General features: G+C 40.7%; 1 protein-coding gene across 1 annotated transcript in view; it reads right to left on the reverse strand.

The window, feature by feature from the left end:
• Positions 1–626: 626 nt before the first annotated feature.
• The window catches only part of ERCC4 (ERCC excision repair 4, endonuclease catalytic subunit), a 36,950-nt gene continuing 9,845 nt past the window's right edge, over positions 627–27,731 (reverse strand). Inside the window, exons 3-11 of the mRNA XM_007188371.2 lie at positions 27,025–27,220; positions 25,934–26,141; positions 23,770–23,950; positions 22,642–22,770; positions 21,241–21,351; positions 17,426–18,023; positions 15,569–15,661; positions 8,475–8,587; positions 627–6,174 (exon numbers count right to left, since the gene is read on the reverse strand). Of these exons, the coding sequence (XP_007188433.2) occupies positions 5,441–6,174; positions 8,475–8,587; positions 15,569–15,661; positions 17,426–18,023; positions 21,241–21,351; positions 22,642–22,770; positions 23,770–23,950; positions 25,934–26,141; positions 27,025–27,220 (2,363 nt within the window). The 3' untranslated portion in view covers positions 627–5,440. The remainder of the gene's footprint in view (positions 6,175–8,474; positions 8,588–15,568; positions 15,662–17,425; positions 18,024–21,240; positions 21,352–22,641; positions 22,771–23,769; positions 23,951–25,933; positions 26,142–27,024; positions 27,221–27,731) is intronic.

Raw genomic sequence — 27,731 nt, forward strand, 5'->3', positions numbered from 1 at the left:
CCCAGAGAGAGCCCTCTGCCTTATGCAATAAACGCCTTATGCCAAAAACAAACCTGCCTGGTCACGCTTCCCTTGGTCTACTGAGCTTTCTTCTTCCCTAAGCTTCTGCCGGGTGTCACTTTTCCCAGAAACAAAGTTGCACAGGGAAGCAAATCTCTTACTCAGTGAAAGGCATTCTCTCATTGACACCAAAATTCTGGAGCTTATCATTACAGGAAAAGTGTCCCCAAATATCATCTCAAATATACTGTGTCATCATTTCATCAGACCCAGTTTATTTACTATTTTCATGAACCCCAGGAAATTCCCTTGTTTGAAATCACAAGTTGATTTTGTTTACCTGTCTCCCAGGCCCTCAGGGAGCACTGTTCTTTCCGTGTAGAAATACCTGCTTCATGCAAATGGATCCTTGGGAATATCTGAAACTTCTCTTTTTTCTCATTCATGAATCAAGTCTCTTTAACACTGATAATATGACAAAGAAAAGGAATTCAGATTAAAGATTCCATTGAGCTTTTGTAAACAGAATGAGAAAGACAGGGCCACTGAACCAGCATCTTAAAATGTGTCTATAGTTCTTAAATATTTAATCAATTTATAGTTTTTAATATTAATGTCTTAGTTCCAAAGTACTTAAATATATATATGTATATATATGTAATAAAATCCACCTTCTAGTTTACAAGGTTTCATTTTAGGATCAATGAGGCTGGAAATATGGATTCATCATTACATGGGAGCTCATGTTGGCAACACCATTTGCAAAGCACAATTTTCAAAAGGTTAAAAACATGACTCTCATACAAATAGAAAAATTACAGAAGTCAAAGATTTTTTTCAGTTCAATTAATGAGGAAACCAGTAAGATGTCAAGACTGATTCAAGAGAAAATTCAAGGACCTGGAGATTTGTAGTTGGTCAAAGGAATGCTGAATAAATTTGCTAACAAATGCAAAACTGGTTAATGTCCCACTAGGCAATGTTCTTTGTGGTGTTACTGTACAAGCATCATTTGTAATGCTATCAGTTTTCTGCAGATTAACCCCTATTCTTATAAGCTTGCAAAACAGCCTTCCTTATCAGTCAGCAAAAGGTTCCCAGCCCTAGAAAATCAGATAATCCCTGGGCAGCAGAGGCCACTAGGCAACATCCAGGTCTACAGAGAACGGGCACTCAGTACTCTCTTGGACCTCTTTCCAAGTTCTGCATTACCTGCTCTTGACGCTTCTCTGACAGGCATGGAAACAAACCAATCTGCTTTTTCTGTATGTGTCATTAGATTCATGAAAGGGGACACAAAGCACAGTCTCCCACTCTCCACCGGCCCTCCTTTGCCCCCAGTTTTTCATCATGGGCTGTGGAGTCAAACTGCTTGAGTTCCAATCATGGTTCCACCATTTACTACTGGGTGACCTTGGAAAAATTACTTAACCTCTCTGTGCCTCAGTTTCATCATTGTAAGAGAGGATTTTAAGTAATAGTACCTTTATGGCTTTACCATGAGGATTAAATGAGATAAAGCACAAATGCTAATAAATGTGAGTTATATTACTACTGAGTAAGGGTTCATCATTCTACCAGAGTATTCGGACATTAAAACATTTTGAGAAATAAACTGTCTGACACCTTATGTTAAAGAGGGTTTTGGTTCTACATTTCAAAGCAGAAGCAAAATACTTAAATCATCGAAATGAGTCAATTAGTAAACTAACGATTAACTTGTTTAAGAGGCTACAATAAATTCGCAATGTGTTAAAAGAGTAATTTACTTCTTTTAACTTTAAAAGGAACGTTTGATGTATGAGTCAGGGGTGGCAGGAAATTAATCTTTGTTAAGGTGTCCCAGGCATTATACTTACCCCATATTCATTACATTGTCAACAAATGAGTATTTTCAGAAGGAGAATTGTTTTCCCCCCTCCTTAAGGACACATGCTACAAAATGAAAAACAGTAAAGGAAAATAACCAAAAGAAAAATACTCTGATGCCTTAGAAACTGGGTTTACCAAGCAAGTCAAATGCCAAAGCAGTGGTTCAAAGCACCTTTCAGCTTTAATCGTTTACTCTGCATTAAAAAAAAACCAATTAAATATTCTCTGAATTTTAAATTATATTTACCAACACACTGGTAACTATAATGCACTGGGAATATATTCCCTTTCACTATACATGGTTATTTTTATTTTGCCCACAGAATGCTGAGGAGAATACCGAATAAATACACGTTATTAAAACACACACAAACAACTCTGTTACAAATTGATGTAAATGGTTAGGTCTCCTTCCCATACAAATTTTGGCTTATATACCCTTACATCAAAAAAACAACAGTGGTGTAGGCCACCAAATACCCATGGATAAAGATGGTAACTTAAGCACTGAAGTCCAGAATCAGACAGGAAATAGCTATAAACCAAAATAGAAAGCAAAATAATGTAGAAAAGTGACAACTCATGTCAAAGCCTGGGTAAATTTTAATATGCCCAAGCCTGAGAAAAGAATTTTCCTAAAATGTTGGTTCTTAAGGGGACATTTGTAGGTTAAACTGAACACAAAAGAAAAGGGAATTTCCCTAAAGAAGTTTTCTGAGCCAAAAGAAAATCAAATTATGCTTGAAAAACTAAAGCAAAGACTAATAATTCCTGTCTTTCTCTCCTCACCCACTTCTCCAGATTTGCTTCAGTGTAGGTTTTCCTGCTGGAGGCCATTTATTAACTCTATATTCTGTTATCTCAACACAACTGAATCTAGACTTAACCCTCTGTGTCTCAGTGGGTTGATAAATGAGACAATTATTTTCAGTCCCTCATGAGCTGGGAAACTGCATTCTGGACGTGCCCAAACATACGTAGACATATAGACATACTAAGCCTCAGATTAAAGAAACAGTAACTTACTGCCAAAAGGATATTATTTATGGCCACTATTAAAAATGATTTCGTCTTATATAACTTTAAGAAAGTATCAAGAGAGACACTGTGAGTTAAACAAAACTGAAAACGACTTCTCACAATATTTCATATGCTCAAAGTTTTATGCAAAAAACTTGTAAACTAGAATAATGTTGGTCCCAAGTTTTTAAAAAGGGTTTTAAAAAAGATTTTTAAAAAGCTCAGCATGAGTTCATAAGTAAACTGGATGTTCGTGATTTTGAAAGAAAAAGGCAAAGTTAATAAAATGATGCTAGAAAATAAAGTGATACAGTTTTTTGCAACTGCATGCATTTCTAGTTCTTTGCCAAAGATTCTTAGATTGTAAAAATTGTAAAAGAATCTGGCAAAAGTAAATACATGATGGTTGTATTGAAGGCTTTCCACAACTGGAGACACTAAAATATATTTATTTAGTTGGGAGAGGAAGTGGCAGTGAGAGCCTTTCAACTATAATGACCATTTTAGAGTTCATTAGACACTATCGTTCATAATTCAAACACACATGAGCTGGTGCACTGTCTTAAGATGTCTAGTAGGTACAACAGCAAATAACAGAATTTGGGAGCCAGAAGACACTGGCTCTCTAAATACAACTAAGACTGTTTTCTATGTTGTAGCAGATAACAAGGACTATTTAAAATGGTAGCTTTTAGAGCTTATTTTTGAAAACTTAACTTGGAGTGAAACCCTTATCAAAGAATGTGCTCTGTTTGGATTTTCCTTTTAAGTAATGAAAGAACAATAAAAGGCAGGTGGAATTATACCAGGAGAAAAAAACAGAAATTACACTTCTCAAGCAGAAGTGCTAGGATAGAGTGAAGCAAAATTATAATAACCATTACTATTTGAGGTGGTATCTATTTTAATGTACTTTCAACTATGACTGAATGCTTAAAGAAAGAAATGCATACAAAAGTGAAAGTTAACATATGTGCCTGACATTTTTGTTTTCCTATTCTCAAGGGTATATTTTTAACCCTGGGACAAAATTAGTAGCCCAAATCTTTATTCTGCCTTAAACTAATTTTTGTTCCTTGTCTTCTTCTCTCCTCTCCAAATCACTCTACAGAGTTAGATGATAAGAAATATGGTTCCTGGACACCCCTTAATTCATTCTTGTGGTATCCTTGTATAGAGTTCAAAATCCATACACTTCAACATATGTCGACATACCAAGAAATCAAGATGAAGGGTTCGGTTTGGAGATGACAGTTGAAAGACTTCTGTTAAAGTTGAAGACCACTTTGCGTTACATGGTCCACTGTCGACTCTGAGTTCCAACAGTGTAACAAATAAAAACACGGCCGACAAAACGTGACCCTATGTGATGTGGCCAGCGGAACTGATGTCTACAGCAGCTCTTGAGGTAGAAAACTTACTACTCATCACTAAACATGTGAATCATACCTAAGTTCATAATGTTTCAATATAAAAGTTTAAAAACTGCACAAAGATGCTGTGAATGTCCTGTACGTATACTTCAGTAAGGACCAGAAGGAGGTTTGGAATGAGACTGTTTTCTTTATGGATTTTAAAATATATAAATATTTCTTTAGGATTTTTATATATTCTATGCATTGACCTTCCATCTCCTTACAACCCTTCTGACTCAAGGAAGGAAAATCAAATCTTAAACGCTGTGGGTCCCTCCTTTGCTTGCGTGGCAGTCCCCACACAGAGGCGCAGGAGGCTGCTCTGGTACAGGGATGTGGTGGGCGGAGACCCGGGAGAGGAACCGAGCTGGGGGTCCCAGGACAGGAGAGGAGAGGCTGGGAAGGAGGAAGTCTAAGAGACTCTGCTGGGACTTAGGAGGATAAATAGCTATAAAAACTGAGCATTTTCAGGGCTCCTTCACCCACGTCATCCAATTCTGTAAATAGGTAATTCATTTTATGTTTTGAACAATCCAGTTATAGTACGTGCTACACATCTCCAGGTGATCAGAAGACCGGTCGGCCGGGCTTAGGGTGGCTGCCTTTCTTCAATTAGCAATCGGAAGTCCCCACGAATGTATCCCAGAGGCAGACACGTGGAAGGAGCACGCAGCTGAGGAAAACCTGGAGGGGAGAACAGGTCGGGAATGGCAGAGATGTTCCCTTCTCAGTGTCCTGGGAGCCCCTCTGTAGACAGAGTGTAAGAGCACGATGTGCGTTTTCAGTCTGTGGAGGAAACCTAAGTTTTTGCGTGTTTCAGAAATGGCCTTCTATAAACACCTGCAGACACTTTCCCTGATCCTGACAACACCTCATGTAAAAATGGAACGTACTAGACCTGGCATGGATGGTGCAGGGAAGGAGGAGAGCAGGCGTGGGAAGTAAAAATGATTCCTGAACGCAAAGTTCAGAGCCCAGCCTTGGCCTCTGGCCCCCTGACCCAGGAAACAGCCTAATCATTCAAAGACTGGCAGAGAATGAGCTACTGGGCTAATAATTAATAAAGACCTGTGAGGGCAGGCAAGGAGCAGCTGAGAAGCACAGTCACGGAATAAGAAAACAGGCACCACCGTTCATTTTTCCATTTTCCTTTTGGAGATGACCTCTGCGTAGGAGGTGTGAATGAAGTCATAGAGCTGCCTGGCATTTGCCACGTTCCCCAGCAGGAGCACCAGCTTGTCGAGGGACAGGCTTGCTAATTCAGCGATGTTCTTAATGTTGGTCATCAGGGAGCGACAGTTTTTGGCATTTACCCCTGGCATTTTTAACAAGAAGTCCTGGGGACCGGGATTATACTTCTCTGCCTCGGGGAGGGTCTCGGAATCGGCTGTCACGGCCATGGCCGTCGCAGCGTCCGGCTGTGGCTTGTTCTGCTTCAGCGCCTCAAACAGCTCCGCGGTGGCGTGCGGGGAGGGGCACCAGAGGACGCGGAGCCTGGGGAAGTGCAGCGTGAGGAGCGTGAGCTTGGAGCTGATGTCGCCGCCGGAGATCTCCTGATGGAAGGCGCCTCGGGACACGAGAGAGAAGGGCTTAGTGGGGTCGAACTCGATCAGAAGCACCGGCCGCTTGTAGTAGCGGGACATGGAGACGCACTGGCTGTAGAGGCGGCCGTTGTTCAAAGAGCCAATCAAATCACTGATGCTCTTGCGCTCCACGCACATTTCTGGAGTCAGCACGTAGTCTCCGACCTCTAAGGTCACTGGCTCAATGTCAATGCCCCGACGGTGGATCAGAGATGGGAGTTCGCTTCGAAACTCGCGCATGTCCACAACGATACTTTGCTGGGTACCATTCTGTTCCTGGCCGCCTATGAAGAAAAAGAAGCACTTTAATGTCACTGAGGAATAACTCTCAAAGATGGAAGAGCACAAAGTTAAAAATCTATGTTTCTGCTGTTAATCTCCGATGCCTGGTTACACAGTATGACATGTTATTCCACACTTTTCCATATTATAGAAAGGTTTATTTAGAGTTTAAGGCAATTTCCCTTAAACTAAATAGAGCTAGTAGGAAATTGGGGTCTCTTGGTACTTCCTTACTTAGGATTCACAAATACTAGCATTTGCCATCATCTTCCCTCTGTGGTTCCTCTATGGCAGCGGTCCCCAACCTTCCTGGCACCAGGAACTGGTTTCGTGGAAGACAGTCTTTCCACGGACGGGGGTGGGGTGTGTGGGTGTGCGGGGGGATGGCTCAGGCGGTGATGCGAGCCACGGGGAGCCACGGGGGGCGGCAGATGAAGCTCCACTCACCTGCTGCTCACCTCCTGCTGGACGGCCCGGTTCCTAACAGGCTGCAGACCAGTATCGGTCCGTGGCCCAGGGGTTGGGGACCCCTGCTTTATGGCCCCTCACTGTTGCACTGACCACATTTTACTGATCATCGTCGTCCCAATTCCTAGGACATAGTAGATGCTTAGAAATGTTCTCTGAATAAACTGCCTTGTGGACTGCTGTGAAAAAATTTGGAGCTTTTAGTGCTTGTATCAATGAGTCCAGAGATGGGAAAATGGGAGAAGCTGGGAAAAACAAGAGCACAGAGCTTCTCCCACTAACGTGCATATGAATCACCTGGGATGGAGTTAAAGTACCTACTGTTTCTGTAGGTCTGGAATAGGGTCAAAGACCCTGCATTTCTAACAGGCTCCCAGGTGATGCCAACGCTGCTGGTTGAAGGACTCAGAAGTGCTGTTGTAGGCAGAATAGTGGCCCCCTGATGATGTCCATGTCCTAATCCCTGAAACCTGTCAATATGTTACTTTACACGGCAAAGGTGACTTTGGAAATGTGATTAAATTAAGGATCTCAAGATTGGGAGATTATTCTGGATTATCCAGGTAGGTCCAAGGGTCCTTATAATGAAAGAGGGAAGCAGGAAGCTCAGAGTTGGAGCTGCTGACCTTGAAGCGGGAGGAAGGAGCCATGGGCCAAGGGATGCAGGTGGCCTGGATAACCTGGAAGAGGAAGGGATTCTCCCCTGCAGCCTCTAGGGGGATCGCAGCCCTGCACACACCTTCATTTGAGCTCAGTGAAACCCATTTGGACTTTGGATTGTAAAATAATAATTGTTAGATAATAAATGTGTGTTGTTTCCAGACACTAAGTTTGTGGCAATTTGTTACAGCAGCAAAGGAAAGCTAACACAAGCGCTTAGAGGACTGAACTCGAAAGGGCAGATTTCTGTGAACAGCTTTCTGTGTGGTACCTACTTGCTCCAAACTACCTTATTCATATTGCTTGACATTCTGTTGTTCTGCAGGACATGTCCCCAACCTATTTGAGTTAATAAGAATCTTCTTCAAAAGATACCCTGAGGCAGTGTTTCCCAAAGTATGGTCCAAGGACCACGTCCATCAGACACTGACCCCATTTCAGATCTATCGATTTGGAATTTCTATGGACTGGGGTCCATGAATCCACAGTTTTAACAAGCATCAGAGGTTATTCTTAAGTACGCTAAATTCTGAGACCCACTGCTTTAACTGCACTGGACCCCACCAAAGGAGAAAAGGGCTCAACTGTATTGTTTTTCCCACACCTCTTGGCTGAAAGCAGCTGCTGACATGCGGAAACGGGGCCTGGGGCGTGGGACATGGCTAACCCTGGACCATGGTGCATGTGGCATCCAGCAGGTCTTGGTGGAAGCCACTGCTGGGAGGCTGCATGGCAGTGAGAGTACCACACACCTGGGATCTGGAAAAGCGCCAAGAAGCAACCAACAAACACAGACAGGGAAGTGGGAACGCACCCCAAACAATCCTGACTCTTTATCTATGGGCAAACTGGCCTCTTCAGGTAAAGGTAAGAACCTAATCACCATTTACAAAAGTTTCTTGGCAAAAGTACACTCTGAATCTCAACCAGTGCGCGAGCATAACTGATTTCCAATGCTGATGCATAGATCACAACCCCACTTATCTTACAGGTGAGGAGCCCAAGATCCAGGAAGGACACGTGGCTAGTAAACGGCCAGCTGAGACCAGGGTATGGGAGCAGACACGCACGTTTAAGAGCTTACTGAGAAAAACCAAGCTTCTGCAGAGAAACTCTGGAACCTCACAGCCTCCTGCACAGGCAGCAGGAGTGTTGGGCAAAGGGCAGGACTCACCGGCTTTGCGTGTGTCGGTGGGAGCACCTGCAGATACACAGCCTCTTACGAGGTCGAGGTTCGTTTCGTCTCTTCCTTCTCTTTCTTCAGGGACAACCATGCTAGCCTTTTCCCTGGGGGTGGGAGAAAAACATCTTCAACATTTTTGAGCTAATTTTAAAATTCCAGATTTTAATCTTTTGTTAATTATAATACACAAAATGATCCACATAACTGTAGTGGTAAAAGAGAATACAGGAAACATTAGAAGTAAATATGCACAGTCAAGTGATGTGTAAAGGAAGCAGAAAGAGTTTCTTGGTTGGGTACTCCTGCTCATCTTCCAGAGTTAAAAAATACTGTTATTTATTTTCTATTCTGTATGTCCTCTAAACACTTTGCGGCATGAAAGAAGCATGTGAAAAATGCCACAGAGAGATTATTGAGACTTTTTATAAAAATGTGCTAAATGTGTTACTGAACATTGAAAAGGATTCAGATAATTTATATCTCAATATTTTCAGACTAATCATAAATAGGATCGTTAAAAATCAATGATTAGGGACTTCCCTGGTGGTGCAATGGTTAAAAATCTGCCTGCCAATGCAGAGGACACGGGTTTGAGCCCTGGTGCAGGAAGATCCCACATGCCGCAGAGCAACTAAGCCTGTGCATCACAACTACTGAGCCTGCGCTCTAGAGCCTGTGAGCCACAACTACTGAGCCCATGTGCCACAACTACTGAAGCCCATGCGCCTAGAGCCCGTGCTCCACAAGAGAAGCCACCTCAATGAGAAGCCCGCGCACCGCAACAAAGAGTAGCTCCCGCTCACCACAACTAGAGAAAGCCCATGCACAGCAACGAAGACCCAATGCAGCCAAAAAAAAAATTAAATAAATAATAATAAAAAATCAATGATTAAAAGAAATGAAAACAATACATGGTTAAGCTTTGATTTAAAAAACTCCAGGTGGGAGGCCCCATTAAACACCCTCGGTTTTAAAGGAAAATCAAGATTAATATTAGAAAGCAAATTTCCAACAAAAGATTTAAACAAAAAAATCAGCATCTCAGGTTATGCAGTAGAGCAGCATCAATTCACTCACTTGTGCGTTTACTTAAAACATTTACAGAGGGCTCCCACATGTTGTGCGAGGTATTTTGGATACAAATATGGTTACCCGATAATTCCTGTCTTCAAGGAAGCTCAGTATCTTAAACCCAGTAGATTGACAAGCCTGTACAATCCTAACTCAGATTTGTAATCAGGAACCAGAATCATGGCAAGATCCTCAATAACCACAGGAAGAGTAGGCCAGGTTTGCCATAGTCTTATTTTTCAAAACCAGTAAAGGATGTTATAATCAGTTCAGGAAAGAGCAAGCACTGTGTGTTCCTCTGTGCCAGGCTGACAGAAAAGATGTATAAGGCTGGGTCTCTGCCCTCGCTGGGCTTGCAACTGAGTTTCACGGCAACGTGAAAACCGTGGAACTGACTGACTGCAATAAAAGAGGCCGGGGAAGGTGAAACAAGAGGAATCTTCATCAGCAACTAATGATTTCAACAAGGACTCAAACAAAAAGGATTTTCCAATGAAAGGAAATAAAATCAGATGGAGCAATTCCCCAACCACTCTGGATACATGATGTTTTAGGGCAGGGTACCATGGAGAGATTCCACCAGAGAACAGAAACTCCAAGTTTAAATTCTTTACTATTTGAAACAATATACAAATGCAAAGTTATTACCAGTATAACATTTTATGAATAGATCGCAAGGAGGCAGGCAATAGTTCCAGTTCCGTGCTCCCTCGTCATTCTCAGTACTGGTGTCAAGTGTTGCTGATGAAGGATTCTTTGCAGTGACAATGGCTCTGGCAGCCATTCATTACGGCCCCGTTAAACCTATTAGACTCCAGCTGGGGGCAAGGGGCAAACCGTTCAAAAAACTTACTGCTCTTAAATTTCTTTTTCTTTTATATTTGGGATCAACATGGGGGATTTTTTTTTCTTCTTTATCTCCACTTACCTTACTCGCTAAGCTATCACATGTGAGGGCATCCTCATTTCCTGATTAATTTGTAATTGTGGCTGTAGAGCACAGTGAGTTAGAATGCAGACTCTGGACCCATGTTTCGTGAATCTGAAACCACTTATCAGCTGTGTGACTTTAGGCAGGTTGTTTAATGGCTCTGTCCCTCAATTTTGTCTGTAAAATGGGGATGATACTAAAATCTAACCTCAAAGAGACTGTTACAAGGATCACATAATATACGTAAGGCACTCAGAAGAGTGCCTGGCACACAGGAAGCACTATACAAATGTCAGCTGTTATTATAACCATACTTTTCTTACAATGTAGCAACCTCATCCCCTAATTATCCACGATATGCTAAAAAACAGATTTTCTTTCAAATGATTCCACAACTGTTTCAGTTAATACTGTTAAAAAACAGCTAGTTTACTATGAAATGTTATAACTGCAAATTGAATCTGAGAAAAAAATATACTCCTGAAATGAAACCAGGGTTGTGAAGAAAATAGTAAGTCTTCCTAATCAGTAACTCAAATTAGTTTAACAGAAATTTGCCAGACTTACATTCAGTCTCTTGCTTTCAACATTTGCATAATTTTTCAAGTTACTCTATGTGATAGACACAAAATAATAACTAAACAATTCAGGTCCCTATTTCCACTTAAAGTACTGTGGTTTCTTAATTTTGCCTTAACATCTTCAGTGATATTTGAAGAGCTTGTACAACGTGACAACACAGGGAGGAGACACTGGACTAAAGTCTCTTCAAATGGGCGTTTATTCAAGCCCTCACGCTAACCCATTTTGTGATCATATTTTCTAACTGTAAAATTTCAAATAAGCTAATAACCCTTTTCTTTGAAAAGTGGTGACCTCTCCAAAACTATGTATACTCAGAATGTTATTACGAATTTTTGGACGCAGGGAGCATTTTATTAGCAATACTTACAAGTGTAACCTTCTTTCTCTTTACTTGACATCTGTAACCTACTGATCTCCGGTCCAGTCACACAGTCCTTTCATTGCCAGTTCGCCTGATTCATTCCTCTCTGGTTATTTTAAATAGTAGCATTGCTTTTGTTCTTACAACATCACTCATGGAGGTCCTGGCAAAAGCACATTCCCTCGGTCTCACATTAAATTTTTCTCTAAGTCCAGGCTTAGTGCAAATGCTCTTTCAGCCATGCACCTCACATATATTTTGCTTTTCAAAACAAACACTTCTCAAATTCCCCAAGTTTTCTGGGAAAGTAAATATCTTAAGATTCTGAACGGCATAACTATCTGTGTAATATGGGAAGATCTAACATAATAAGTAGACAATCACCACTGAGAGTTTATAAAATTATGCCAGACCATAGATAAAATGACATCAAAACCTGGTATGGAAATTACTGTAGAGACTGAAACATAGGAGAAAGTCTGTACCCCCGGTTCTGCTGAGTGAAGTTTCCAGTATGTGTCAGGCTTACCCAAGCCTTGACACTGAGCCCTTCGAGTGTAAAATCACTTGTATAAGCTGGGAATGGCATGTGGTCCCCGATACCTGGCTACAATCCACTCTTTTTCTAGGCCAGGTTCTGATGCACTGGAGAAGAAGCAGTCACGGGAAGGAGGCCTGGAGCATAAAACTCACCTACTCAGAGCCTACCAGGCCCCCCTTGGCTACAACACTGTGCAGGAAAGGGTTAAGGGAGCAGGCCTGGGCTGCTCAACCCCTGCACATTCCCAGGAAAGGCCTGTCTCCTCAGCTTGTCTTCCCAGAAGCCCTTGGCCAGCTTCTGGGAGTTGAGGTCTGAGCTCTTGGAATACAACGCCTGATAAGAGGGTTTTTATATGCCTGGGACCACACGGCACCAGTGTGATCAGATGGTTTACGCCAACAGTGTGATTTCTAGTGAATACCTGTTTTTGCTCCAGGGAGCTGGAGTCTGTCACTTGAGTACTATGTCTATATGACTGACTCCCAATAAAAACGCTGGACCCCAAGTCTTGGGTAAGCTTTCCCGTGGACGACACTGAGCGTGTGCTGTCACACGCTGGCACTGGGAGAATTAAGCACGTTCCTGCGACTTCACGGGCAGAGGACACTCAGCAGCTTATGCTGGATTTTCCTGGACTTGGCCCCGTGTGTTCTTTCCCTTTGCTGATTTTACTCTGTGTCCTTTTCCCTGTAATAAATCATAACTGTGAGAATACCAGTTTTTCTGACTCCTGTGGGTCCTTCTGGTGAATCACTGAGCCTGAGGGTGGTCTTGGGGACCCTCAACATGAACACCAACAACCTAATCTGAATATTTTAGCTCCATGGGCTCATTTGTGATTTAGAGACAGTTACTTTAATCAGAGAAGCCTTAGGCAAAGGATATTTTAAAAAGAGTGAAGGAGCAATTAGGAGGTACTGGCCCACATCCAGCAGCACCAATTCTTTGATGCCATTTCCTCGATATCTCTTAAATCTGTCCCCTTCCCTCCATCAACTTAATCCTGGCTGCCACCGGTTCTTATCAGACAATTGCAACAGCTTTCCTGACTCCTTCCCTGCTCCATCCATTCCTCAGTTTGATGCCAGAGAGAGCCTTTAAAAAATACTCTATGTCACTTTCCTAATTAGAACTCTTCAGTGCCGTCTTACTGGCTACAGAGTCAAGTTCTAAATCCTTAACAGGCCTTGCGCACCTCTGAGCTTTCACACACCCCCTCGTTCAACAGAAACCCCGGCCCACCTCGTCCACTTAGCAACCAGCACACATGCTCCACGGGTCAGCTTAAAGGTCACTCCTTCAGTGACGCCGTCCCTGACATCCCACACTGGGTCAGATCTCTTTGACAGACTCTCGTAGGATACCCTTTTCTTTTACCTTTGCAGCCCGCCGCCCTCTGCCCTTGTCTATTTATGATATTATTCATAATCATTCAATGTTTGTCTTTTCCACTAGGGGATAAGCTCTAGGAGGCTGGACAGAGCCTTTTTCTGCACCACTGTGACTCCAGCACTTTAACATTAGCACAGGGGTTGGCTCATAATAGATGCTCAAGAAGTATCTGTTGACTGTTTGAGTCTTGGGAGATGAAGGTCTAGGAGACACAGAGAGGCGCTAAAGGCTCTAGACAAGAAGAGGTAGTCTGCATAATACCTGGTTTGTTATAACACTTTCTGGAATACTTTTTCAAAAAGCATATGTACACACATATAAACTATCTCACAGAGCACATTAATAGAAAATACATATCTATGAAATGCAAACAGATTCGCAGACATAGAGAACAGACTTCACAAAGGGGAGGGGGCTAGGGGAGGGAAGTTTGGGGAATTTGGGATTAGCAGATGCAAACTAGTATATATATAGGATGGATAAACAACAAAGTCCTACTGTATAGCACAGGGAACTATATTCAATATCCTGTGATAAACCATAATGGAAAAGAATATGAAAAACAATGTACATATATGTATAACTGAATCACTTTGTGTACAGCAGAAATTAACACATTGTAAATCAACTATGCTTCAATCAAAATTGAAAATAAAAATATACATATTTTCATAAGCTGAAAGGACTGACCAATAATTATAGGACCAATAGCTGCAAGAATCCATGGCTAAGGCATGCCACAATCACAGAGGATAGGAAGGGAAGGGAACTGCCCACGAACCGTGCTGAGTTTCTTCAAAGGGACTCAATGACACTGATTCAATAAGCACTCCTGTTTCTGGGAACGCATGCCCTGGATGAACTGGGGTATCTGCATATTTTTTTTTTTTTTAATTATTATTTATTTATTATTTATTTTTGGCTGTGTTGGGTCTTCGTTTCTGTGCGAGGGCTTTCTCTAGTTGCGGCAAGCGGGGGCCACTCTTCATCGCGGTGCGCGGGCCTCCCACCGTCACGGCCTCTCCCGTTGCGGAGCACAAGCTCCAGACGCGCAGGCTCAGTAATTGTGGCTCACGGGCCTAGCTGCTCCGCGGCATGCGGGATCCTCCCAGACCAGGGCTCGAACCCGTGTCCCCCGCATTGGCAGGCAGACTCTCAACCACTGCGCCACCAGGGAAGCCCGGGTATCTGCATATTTTAAGCGTATACTGAGAGCCCACAGCCAGTGTTGAAGGATGGCTGTCCATTCTGAAATTCTGTCTAGGTCCTGGCTGGCTAACTGCCACTAAAAATGATTTCTGCCCTCTCGCTGTCACTGATATGTTGCCAATGTCTGAGGCTTGAAAGACTGGTCTGGCCCAGTCACTGCCAGGCCAGGCCATGGTCTCCTCCGGTCTAGCCTTTTCTCTGGCTCAGATCAAGGATGCCCTGTCCAGCCCCTGCCCTGGCTTCTGGGGCTCCTTAGAGAGCATCTGATCCATCTTCTCTCACCAAGCTGCCATTTCCTTGATGACATCCCTTGGGGGAGGCTATTCGATTTCTCAAATGCTTGCAGGAGTAAGAGGTAGCCATGTAGTTTGTGAATATCTCAATTAGAAACATTTTCCTTACCTTAAACCAAAAGCTTTTTCTATTTGGATTTGGAACATTAAAGGCTACTCATTCTCAAAAAACACACATCTGTTCAGACCAATGTCACACCTTTAAAAAAATATTTTCCCAGAGTGATTCTATTGATCTGAACTGACCAGGTCATAAAAATATTTCCCAGTAAACAGTAAAGCAGTCACCCACCCATGGACAATGGAAATTTTACAAGGGAAAAAAAAAAATCATGATTCCAAGGGAAGGGAGAAATCTTGTACATGGGGGAGGGGGAGAGAGTGTTTCAGTTCTATTGCTGGTGTTTTATGTTATATTTCTTTATAAACATAAAAGCAGTTTTCTTCACATTTCTAATATTCTATTAAACCCCTGAAAAGCAATTGGAGATGGTGGAGAAGCAGGGGAAGAGAAAAGGAAATGTGTGTTGATGTATATAAACCCTGGAGTGAATCAGACTATAGGTGTATCTTGATGTGACCCTCCCCAGCAGCTTCCTCTCTCCATCTTTCCTGAGGGCTAGTAGATATTCCCCCACTCAGAGAAGCCTCTGGATCTTCAAAGGCCTTTGATTCCTTCATACTGATCTTCTACGTATTTACCTTATGAGTTTTTCAAAAGCTTCCTTTTCTTTCCGCAAAGCAGTGAGATAGCGTTGTTCCTCGGTTGAACCTCCGTATATAAGAAAGTAAACCCTGCAAGTTAACACAGAACTCTTTTAGGCTGCAAACACATAATTTTTAATCCCTGGAAGGAAGAGCATGGCATTTGAAATCAGCAACCTAGAGTGTTCAAATAATAAATATTTGACTGAGAAGAAAAGGTTCCATTAATCACACACTTACTAAAATTAAGCAGCCTAAACCCCACCTGTTAAAGGTCTCATTACCACATGGGTTATTTTTTTCTTCTTCTTTCATCAAAAGGAGGAACAGAGTTTAGGTAAACACTGACATATAACAAAGAGGGATAGAATAATTCTTTCCTCATAACTATAAACAAATCAGAAAACACAATCTTAGCGGCTTCTCTTTTTTCAATTTTCTTTGCATCTCTGCCAAACAATCGTTTAAAAAGTTGGATGGTGGTTATAAAGGCCAGCTTATGAAAGTTCATGTTAGTGAAAAATAAACAAATGAAATCTATATGACCTTTATCTTCACAAGTAATTTCTCAGTTCCTTTTTATTCATGTCTTAACAGAACCGAGTCATCACACATTTTATATAAACACACAGAGAAGACATGGATTATATCAAGCTCCTCAAGAAATAATTTGACATATTCTTTTAGAAAAGGCCAGCTTTCCTATCTTGTTGGTTGCTAAGAAGCTGAATGAAGCACCTCCTCTGCCCCTTTTCTTCACCTTCTATCAGAGACATTTTCCCTTTTTAGCCCTCGATTTTTCTTTTGGTCTTCATTTTCCTAGTTTATATTTCTTTGAAGTGCGGGCAGGGAAAAAACCATTGGCCAATGAGTCCAGAGACCTGAGCTCTTCCACGAATGTATCATGTGGCCAAGGGCAAGTCATTCACCATTTCTGGGCCTCAGTTTCCCATTGATGGATCAAGTGGTTGAACTCTGAGGTCCCTTCCGGTTCTGACCTTTTGTTTCTAAATATCACACTATTCCATATTCAGGCAACAGAGAACTTTTGTGCACACAAGCTATCTCCAATGTTGATCAACAACAAAGTATGAAAAATTTATCAGCCTATAATTATTTTACCAGCTTTGTCTCATCTCTTCATCCTGCGTTATTTCTGGTCCACCTCCTCCGTTCACCTCTACTCTGAAAGGTTGCATTCGTTAAACTGGCTAGAAAGGTTTCTTTTGGCTCTGCTTTTGGTTCAGGCTGAGTTCAGGACATTAACTTTGCCGTTTATTTCCCTCAGATAACTGGAGAGCCAGAACACTATATTCTTTGGGAGGCATCATTTTCTCATCTGATATTTCTTGAAACTCAAGAAAACGTGGTACAATAATTCCCCAAATACTTTAGTTTTATGTGGCTGTAACTTAGAGTCACTTTTTCAGATTTACAAGAAAGATGTTTTAGAATTATGAAATTTAGCTGAGTCATAACTACATTAACATTTGGTAGAAGTTAGGATATTGTAAATTTCCTAGGCTTGTTCAGAGACGGTGCCCCATAGGCTACAACCGATGCATAAAGAATATGGCACAGAACAGCAGAAGAGCAAGTAACAAGAAGGGGGTCATTCCCTAAGATTCCTGGATCCACTACAACATTCGACCTCCTTCCCATGCGTACTTTCCACATTGGTACTTCCCAGACTGATCAGAATGCCAAGTAAGGTTTCATAAACTCAACCAACATCATAACAATGTAACGTTAAAGATAAGAAAGCCCATGGGCAACTGGTCTATCTGTGGTAAATCCTAAAGAACTGTGAAATTGAAGCCCATGAGATCGCAGTTCATATTCCTTACAACTTGCCTCAGGGGTTTCCCGGGCCGACTTGCCCTGTAAATTTCAAGCTGACGCACGAAGGTCAGCTCTGCGTCGTACAGGACCACGTATCTTGGCTCCACCTCGTGGAGCACCCGTGTCAGAGCGTAGGGGTCGCTGCAGCCCAGGAGTGGGTGGATAATGGTGAGGGGGTCTTTCATGATTCCGTACGCGGCATCAGAGGACACGTTTAAGTCAAACTCCTCGTGCTTAATTTCTTCTAAGCAGCTTTCAGGGCTACTGCTTACGTCTCTCGGACAGCCCTCCTCGACAGCCCCCTCCTCCTCCAGTTCTTCAGATTGTTCCATCATCTGAGTTAAAGTCAGCCTTGGTTTCTTCTTTTTGAGAGCCCTCTCTTTGGCAGAAGCCCTGTCTTTGTTTCGGAGGCCTTTGGGCCTTTTGTTGGATTTCATAATTCTCTTTGAGCCATCCTCCTTCCTAAACCTCATCCACACATCTTCGGCTTTGCTGTCCTTCTCAAAGGTTTTCCTGTAGAGCCTCAACAAGAAGGTCTCTGCTCCGACAGCGATGTACTCTCGCAGCTGGGAACAGGTCCTGTCATCACTTGCGCAAATGAGAACGTGTCCTAAAATTAGAAACAGCGTTATGTCCTGATTACCTCACTTGTCGCCCTACCCCACGCACCCCCTCGTCCCTTCCCCCACAGAGACACAGCTCACCACTTGGCGCTAAAGATACTTTACAAGTTGTTTAAAAAGGGTCTCGGATGCTTATCAAAGGCTTTCACCTCTCTGGCAGGACTACTTAAATCTTCTGGGTAAAGGTGAAGCCAGAAATATTTAGTGTCTTACGGAAGTATAGCTGTGGTATAATGGAGGCTTTAAAGAAGCTCTTTTTAATTAATAATTTTCCAGAGGATCTGGAAATACCAAAATAAATTACAAATGGATTATACAGTCAAATGTTAAATGATACATCATGAAAAAAAAGATGACTATTCTCCATCTCCCCATATGAGGATGATTTTCCAGGCTTACAAGCAATGGAAGAAACCTCAGAAAAGATTGATATCTGTGAGAAGATATCAATTGATCAATCAATTGACTGTATGAGAATAAAAAGCTGCATTAAAAAAGCTAAAGACAGGCTGCTCTCAAGCCTTTTGAGATGGACCACATTTTGTCTATGGAATGTGCATCTCTAAATAAATCCACTTCTTGCCTAAAAAAAAAAAAGAAGCTAAACACAAAATATCAACTTTATGCAACTATGATAAATGTTAATATCTTTAATATATAAAAAGCTGATACAAACTGAGGACACACTCTAAACCAGCAAAGCAAACTAAGACAATTCACAAAAGAAGAAATGCATCTGAGAAAAAACTGAGCTCCCCAAGCATCAAAATTTGAAACAAGATAACATTTTTCTCTGAGCAAATGAATAAAATTGTTATACATGTGTAATATATGTAGATACACACACAAATATATACAGAATCGCCAGTCATTGCTAGCTGGGTGAAAAAAGATAAGCTCTTATACTTCCAAAAGAAATGAAAATTGATAAAAACTTTCTATAAATCAATGGGGTAATATGTCTTGAGAACTCTAAAAATGTCAGTATCATTTGGCTTATTAATTCTATATCCAGAAATTATATCTACACTATAACTTTAACAATGTGAAACAGAAAATACACAAAAGAAAACCAGGAAGGAAATATGCCAATGTTAACAGTGGCTGCTAGATGTAATTTTTTCCCCTTCTTTATTCTCTATGCTTTTTTTCTAAGTGCGCATGTATGACTTTGGGTCTTAAATCACAGCACCATAAGTTCTGGGATAATATCACAGCATAATTACTCATATAAGGATTATGTGCTTGCCTTTATTGCTTTAAAGGGGTTCAAAGTCTCAATATTTATTTATTTATTTATTTATGGCTGTGTTGGGTCTTCGTTTCTGTGCGAGGGCTTCTCTACTTGCGGCAAGTGGGGGCCACTCTTCATCGCGGTGCGCGGGCCTCTCACTATCGCGGCCTCTCTTGTTGCGGAGCACAGGCTCCAGACGCGCAGGCTCAGTAGTTGTGGCTCACGGGCCCAGTTGCTCCGCGGCATGTGGGATCTTCCCAGACCAGGGCTCGAACCCGTGTCCCCTGCATTAGCAGGCAGATTCTCAACCACTGCACCACCAGGGAAGCCCGATTTTTTTTTTTTTTTTTAACATCTTCACTGGAGCACAATTGCCCCACAATGGTGTGTCAGTTTCTGCTCCACAGTAAAGTGAATCAGCCACACACACACACACATCCCCACATCCCCTCCCTCCTGCACCTCCCCCACCCACCCTACCCATCCCACCCCTCCCTCCAGGTGGTCACAAAGCACTGAGCCGATTCCCCGCACTGTGCGGCCACCTCCCACCAGCTATCCATCCTACACTTGGTAGTGTGTATACATGTCAGTGCCACTCTCTCACCTCGTCCCAGCCCACCACTCCCCCTCCCCGTGTCCCCAAGTCCACTCTCCACGCCTGCGTCTCCACTCCTGTCCTGCCCCTAGCTTCCCCAGAACCGCCCCTTTTTCTTTCTTTTTTCTATGTTCCACACACATGCGCCAGCGCACGGCACCTGCTCCTCTCCCTCCGACCCACTTCACCCGCACGACAGACCCAGGGCCGTCCACCCACCACAAACAGCTCAACTGCGTCTCCTCCTGTGGCTGAGTGACACTCCACTGTGTATATGTGCCACATACTCCCCTCAACAGATACTTTTTAAAATTTAGTTTTCTTTTCTTTTTTTTTTTTTAATTATTTATTTATTTATTTATTTATTTATTTTTGGCTGTGTTGGGTCTTCCTTTCTGTGCGAGGGCTTTCTCTAGTTGCGGCAAGCGGGGGCCACTCTTCATCGCGGTGCGCGGGCCTCTCACTATCGCGGCCTCTCTTGTTGCGGAGCACAGGCTCCAGACGCACAGGCTCAGTAATTGTGGCTCACGGGCCTAGTTGCTCCGCGGCATGTGGGATCTTCCCAGACCAGGGCTCGAACCCGCGTCCCCTGCATTGGCAGGCAGATTCTCAACCACTGCGCCACCAGGGAAGCCCTAGTTTTATTTTCTATCTGGTTTTATTTTTAAAACTTAATTCAGGTTCAGTCTACAGTTCAGGTTCAGTCTACTAGTATACTTGTGTTTGAAGAGAGTAGCCCTAAAACTTGAAATTTTTTTAGCACTAGGTCAATGTCATTCCATAATACAGTTGAGGCTTCTTTGAAAAGACACTTGCTAAGAACCTAAAACTTAAGCCCATTAGCTTTCTCCTGGAGGATTCCAGATTTAAAGCCTGGTAAATATGTATGTAGAGATTTTGCTGCATCTTTTTTTTTTTTTAATTGAAGTATAGTTGATTTACAATGTTGTGTGAATTTCTGCTGTACAGCAAAGTGATTCAGTTGTACACACACACACATTCTTTTTTATATTGTTTTCCATTACAGTTTATCACAGGATATTGAACATAGTTCCCTGTGCTATACAGTAGGACTTTGTTGTTTTTATCCATTCTATATATAATAGTTGATTAGTTGCACCTTTAAATAGAAGTCCTGAGAACCCAACCAGTGAAACAACCTGCTTTCATGAATATACAATGATTCAACCTGGAGAAAATCACATCAAATGAACAGACAGGCGCTTGTCACTAAGACTTCAGTGTTCATGTGGCACTTACTCTTCTACATTTGATAAAGAAGATAATAGTATAAATTATTTGCAAAGAGCTAATCAAAAAGACTCATTTGCTAGATTCTGAACGCAAATATCATCATCTCCTTTTTTCCTACCTGGACCACCAAGGGCTTCACTCTCCGTATTCTCTGCCTCAATTTCTTTCAATACTTCCGAGAGTGCTTCCCATTTTGGGTTGCTTTCTAGGACCAGTTCCTTTCTTGTTTCTGTATAGAAATAAAAGACAACCTCATTCTATGTGATAATATTTATCCATAAAGTATTCCAAAGGCTTTTAAAACAACAGATAACACAGGCATCATTCCATAAACCCACTCCTTTGAGCTTCCTTCATAATACTCTATAGACAGAATCTGCTTCTTTGAGAAAGGTCTCCTTATGGTCTAAATGAAGACACGTCAAACCAACATTAACACAGGTTCCACAATGCCTTGAGAGAAAGTGATATGCGTTGTCACTAGTAAGAGATGATTATGTGTTAGTTGTCAACTGTGACATTATATATAAACTGCTACACAAAATAAAGGACTTGGTATTTCTTATTTCTAAAATAACAGTATTTATTATTTCTAAAATACCCAAGATTTTCACAATCCTGAACATGGGATATAAGCAAACAACAATAAAACTTTTATTTCTGTAAGTACTCAAACATATTACTAATGTATTTAATTAAGTTTTGAAATAGACCTTTGAACTAGGCAGAAAGTAAACATTAACCCTATCCCATGCTTTAAAAAACTAACGATATTTATTATACCTACTAGATGAGTGTGAAATAAAATCCATTATTTGCCTCATTCTAGTATTTATGTCCCCTAAAAGCTAAAACGGATGTTAAAACGTCCCACTAAGACTTCAAGTCCCCAAATAGTAATTATTCCGAAGTTTAAAAAAAAAAATCTATAATTCCTACGTAGTAGTAAGAATACTCTTTTTTGCATTACGTCTTAGTTGCAGCGTGCGGGATCTTTCGTTGCAGCACGCGGGCTCTTCATTGTGGTGTGCGGGCTTCTCTCTAGTTGTGGCGTGGTGGTTTTCTCTTCTCTCGTTGTGGCGCAAGGGCTCCAGAGCGCATGGGCTCTGTAGTTGGCGGCACACAGGCTCACTAGTTGAGGCGTGCGAGCTCAGTTGTGGCATGCAGGCTTAGTTGCCCCGTGGCATGTGGGAATCTTAGTTCCCTGACCAGGGATTGAACCCACATCCCCTGCATTGGAAGGCGGATTCTTTACCACTGGACCACCAGGGAAGTCCTAGCAAGAATACTCTTGATTGATATTTGGCATTTGTTATTTGGAATCCCCTGGCAATGAATCCATACCAAATACTTTTACCGTACATTATATATGTTACATATAACATATAATTAACATGCAGTCACACATTTTTCACACAGCCGAAGGAGATTTAAAGTTATACTGTAGTAACTTGATAAGCATTTCCACACCAAATACTTAAATAAAAGACACGTTTGAAGACTTAAGCATACAAGATACCTTGTTCTTCTTTAATCTCCAGTTTTTCAGGCAGTTTGCCTTTTTTACTCATTTTGGCATCTGGAACATGATAAACCCTTGCTCGAGCATTTACAAACATTGAGGTGCTGGAGTCAAGAAACAGCCAACCTAATAAGGAAAGTTTAAAAAAAAAGCCTTCAATTTATAGTTTACTTCAGAGAATCTCTGAAGGTCACATGATCTGTTTATCAACCGGTCACCAGCTTATTCATCTCCCAACCACACCTTCTCCCTTGTTATGGCCTCTGTCACTGTTTGGCTAGACCATGGTTTTCAAAGTACAGCCTATAGACCCCTGGGGGCCCCCAAGATGTTTTTAGGGGGGAAGGGGTCTGTGACCTCAAAACTACTCTCATAATAATACTAACTCATTATTTGACTTTTTTCCACTGTGTTGACATTTCCAATGATGGTGCAAAAGCATCGGCGGGTATCGCTGCTGGTGCCCAAGCACAGATGAAGGCAGTGGAACCAAAGCGTACTAGCAGTCAGTATGTTCCTCAATGCTATGCATTTGTAGTTTATTACTCAAGAATATTCCTGGTGAAGCAGTTAAGAAATATTATTTGTATTAAATCTTGGCCCCAGGGCCCCTGGACCACACTTTAGAAAACACTGGTTTACCCAGTGAGAAAGATCACAGTAGTGGGGGAAGGATGTGACTGGTAGAAAAACAAGACGGTGGACAGCCGTGTATGTATGTTTCCCTACAAACGTCTTCTTCTCATTCTTCAGCACTTCAGCTGATGAAACTCCATATTCCCTTCCTGTTTCTTCGGGGAATATTAATTTTAAGTTCATAACAACTAAACTTCCAGAACACAACCTATTTCTAAGTTGGGGACTGCCTGTGATATACACAGTCTTTGCTAGAAATAAAATTGCTTGGAACGGATATGAATATTTATTCTTATACAGAACAGAAGTAAGTGGAAACATTAGCTATCAATAAAACCTACATCCTTGTGCTATGAACATAAAAGGTAATTTGAAATCTTAGTATACCATGTAGCTGAATATAGCACTCCCCACACCTGATTCCCCCCAAAAACCCAGTACTTCATTCAAATGAGCTCTTAGGATAATATTAGTATTTTTATCTCCCACCTGAATTCTGACCAAATGCCTTCTCTGTTGCTCTGAGAGATTCCAGAAGATGAAGAAATGTGATGCAATCATACTGAGAAAGATACTGCAGCAAAGTTCGTAATATCTTCAAATCCTGAACCAAGGATTTAGTCTTGGCTCCAAGCTGGTGCCACAAAGGGTCCAGATAGTGGCGGATTGTCTAAAACAAGAAAAAAATTAGGACTGCTAGAAGATGCTCAATATAGCTATAATACAAATTACACTTTCAACAAACATTATCCCTTGTACACATAAAAATGGTTAAAATGGTAAACTTTGTTATGTATATTTTGCCACAATAATAAAACATGATCTCCTGAGGAAGTGGATAGAAAATTTAAGTTCATAAGATTCTAATAATAATGTTTAATTTTTCAAATATAGAGCAGAGTGTCATCACTAGAATCTTTATGATCAGATAGAGTCAATTCATAGTTACCCCTATTTACATTATTAGGAGAAAAAAGGCCTGATAAACATCAGATGATCAATTATTTGCTTTGATGAAGAATGAAAGCATGTAGCTCAGATACATTCAATTTCTGCCAAGTTTGGTCGAGACCCCATCCTGGGTGGATAGAGATGTGAGATCCAGCTGCACGAGGAAGCAGAGCACATAAACTAGGGAAACTACATGGAATCAAATTAAATAACAGTGGACCTTAGTCTGTTGGTATAATAAAATATTTAGTTTTTTTCTTTGAGTGTGATTCATGTATAGGAAAATATTTGTTAAATTAACAACTAACTAAATTTGAATACGTTTTAAGATCCTGAAGTTGCCTAAAACACAGAACAGCTTTATGTATATACTATGTAGGTATCTACATATCCACAGCTATACATATGCACGTTTCCTTCACAAGCTGATTCTGTAACTAAAAGGGATAATGTAGCATGATTCAGAAGCGGTTTTACTACATAGCATCTTGTCTAACATGTTTAATACTGAGCAGGAGTAATATATATTTGGATGACCAAATAATCTATTGTCCAAACTGGAACTCTTGTGAAAATGAAATGATACTATTAATAATTACTCCAGGATAACAGGCAGATACTGGGACTGTCCTAGATAAACTGGGACATATAACTCTTTTGTATATCATCTTTTGTAAAAATCATCTACATGCTTCTTTTGTAAAATCATCTACAAATTTTCTAACAAGTGCAAATTATGTCTATATTTTGTTTTGGTTACTAAAAGAACACCTAAAACAATACTTTGACTTTCACTGGGCAGGTGATGATAAACAGAAATTTAGTGCAAAACATATCTGGTTATATTTTGGTTTTCTAAGGACATATACATTCTACCAAAAGAATGTCAGAGTTTTTTTTTTTTTGGTATACAATGCACTAAATTATAATAAACTTTACTTTAAAAACAGGCACACAACACATGGAATTACTTTTATGTATCATTATTTCATAGTAAAATGACTTTGGCAGAATCAGAAAAATGAGGACTTAAATTTTCTTTTTTTAAAAATCAATATGCATTATTTCCAGTGACAAAGAGGTTGATTCAGAGTTTGAAAGAAAAGAACTTGTTCTATCAAAATATGAAAAAAAAGCTGCCTGGAATTTTTAAAAAGTCAGCATTTTCTGTAGGTACAATTCAATCTTAGACATTTACATATCGGAATTAATATTGATCTATGATGAAAAAATTAGTTAGATAAAAATTCCTTGCACTAAAGTCTTACCATTTTCTCAATTCAGAATGTAATTTTAAGACAGAGCAAGAGTCACATTCCTCAGTAATCAAAACTCATCCAAATTATTTTTATTCCAAATAAGAGATCATAAATTTTGAAGGATTCTTATGTAAACTTTTCTACCTGCAGCTATCCAAATGGTGCTATTTCAGAGCAAAATGTTATTCAGCGTTCTCTTACATATACTTAAAATAAGAGATAATCACCATATAACTGCAAAAATTTGTGCTTATATGCCAATCAACGTATTCTACTACAAATTACTTTCCAGTAAACCAAAGAAACTACTTTAAATCACCTCCAATTTAATTTAAAAATAACAGCAAATTCCTATTAAGAACATTGTAAATATTAAAATAACTTGCATTCTTAAAAATTACAACATAACAAACGGTGCTTAAAAAGGAAAAGAAATAGAGTACCTTGTCAAAAGGTTTTCCAATAGCATTTTCTAAAGATAAATCTTCAACTTCAAGCGACGGGTTATGGCATTTTAGTTCCTTTAGACATGCATTTAGAATGTCCAGAATAGCAGTCTGTATAGCAAGCATGGCAGGTGTCATAGAAACATGAATTTCTACGACTTCGGGTTTATGCTGTTCTAAAAATGAGTTTACTGCTACATGGAACCTAAAGAGACAAACATTTTTCAAATTTTTTCTAGAGTTGCAAGAGCTATGTGTTTCTGGTCTCAGTTTAATACTCTAATAGCTTTTTGTAACTGCAATTAAGAAACAAAACGGAAAGCCAAATGACAGTGTTTTCAGGAATACTTTCAACCTCTATGAATGGAAGTATTACTCAAATAAGGCAGGGATCAGCAAATTATGGTCTGCGCTAAACCCAGTGCCTGTTTTTACAAATAGTCTTATTGGCACACAGCCACGCCCACTGTTTATGTATTGTCTATGCCTGCTTTCACACTGTCACAGCAGAGTTGAATAATTGTGACAGGTGCATGGCCTGCAAAGCCTAAAATATTTACTCTCTGGCCCTTTACAGGAAAAGTGTGTCAATCCCTGAAGTAAGGTATAATCAGAAAAGGAAAAAGACTGCAATAACTACTCTCAAATACCATACAGTATAACCAAAATACATATTAGCATAGGTTGCAAAATGTTTTGAAAATTGATACCTTATGTTTTTCCTAGAAATTTACATAAATTTTTCAAAATCTTGGTGCTTTATTTCCCTCAAAGTGGAAGTTGGAATCTTAGCCAGTAAATCTGCAGTTCACCTAAAGCTGTTGTGTATGTGAGCCTCTAGATCCCTGGGTGGTTTCACTAAATGTACAAGAAAGTGATAGCCCTGGGCTACCAGAAAAATAACTATCAAATCTCTCTCTCCTGTTAAAAGAATCACAAATGTGGTGACCATTTATTTATATTTGGATGCACTTGTTATGAACCTGGCTAGCGTGTATCAAGTGCAATGACAGTAAATTTTACATTACAGGGCAAAATTAAATTCTGGCAGGTTCTCTCGCAGAAACTGGTCACATAATGCTATTTACCTTGGCCACAGATACAGCTTCCTTACGAAAAGATTTCTCATCACTCTCTCCACATGACAAAAGCCGGTGTCAAAGGCAATAGCGTTGTCTGTGAAAGCTTTAATAAAACCACGTTTGTTTTTCTGTCGGAAGAGGCGCAAGATGAATGCTTCTTGACAAGACTCGATTATTCTGTGAGCTCTATACACCAAGATGCCTGGGCAGGGTGGAGGGGGGAATCATAATTTAAAGTACAGAAAAGACGTGTCATTTTCATGCTCGCTTTCATTGATTCATCACAGTTTTCTTGAATGCCTACTTGAGCATGGGCAAGCTCTGTTCGAGGTTGGGGATACAGCCATGAACAAAACACGTAAAGCTGTCCTGTGGCATTTACAATAAACAATACAAATAAGTTAAATATTTAGTAGGTTAGAAGGGATAAGTGCTGAGGAGAAAAAACGGATCAGAGGAAGAAGAGAGAGAGTATGCGAGGGGTGGTAGTTTGCAATTCTCTTATTTAATCTTTTAAAAAATTGAAGTACAGTTGACGTACAATATAAGTTACAGATGTACGATATAGTGATTCACAATTTTTAAAGGTTATACTACATTTATAGTTATTATAAAATATTGGCTATACTCCCCGTGTTGTACAATATAGCCTTGTGGCTTATAATAGTTTGTACCTCTTACTCCCCTACCCCTATCTGGCCCCTCCCCTTCCC

Source organism: Balaenoptera acutorostrata, chromosome 15 (assembly GCF_949987535.1).
Source record: "Balaenoptera acutorostrata chromosome 15, mBalAcu1.1, whole genome shotgun sequence".
Lineage (NCBI taxonomy): Eukaryota > Metazoa > Chordata > Mammalia > Artiodactyla > Balaenopteridae > Balaenoptera > Balaenoptera acutorostrata.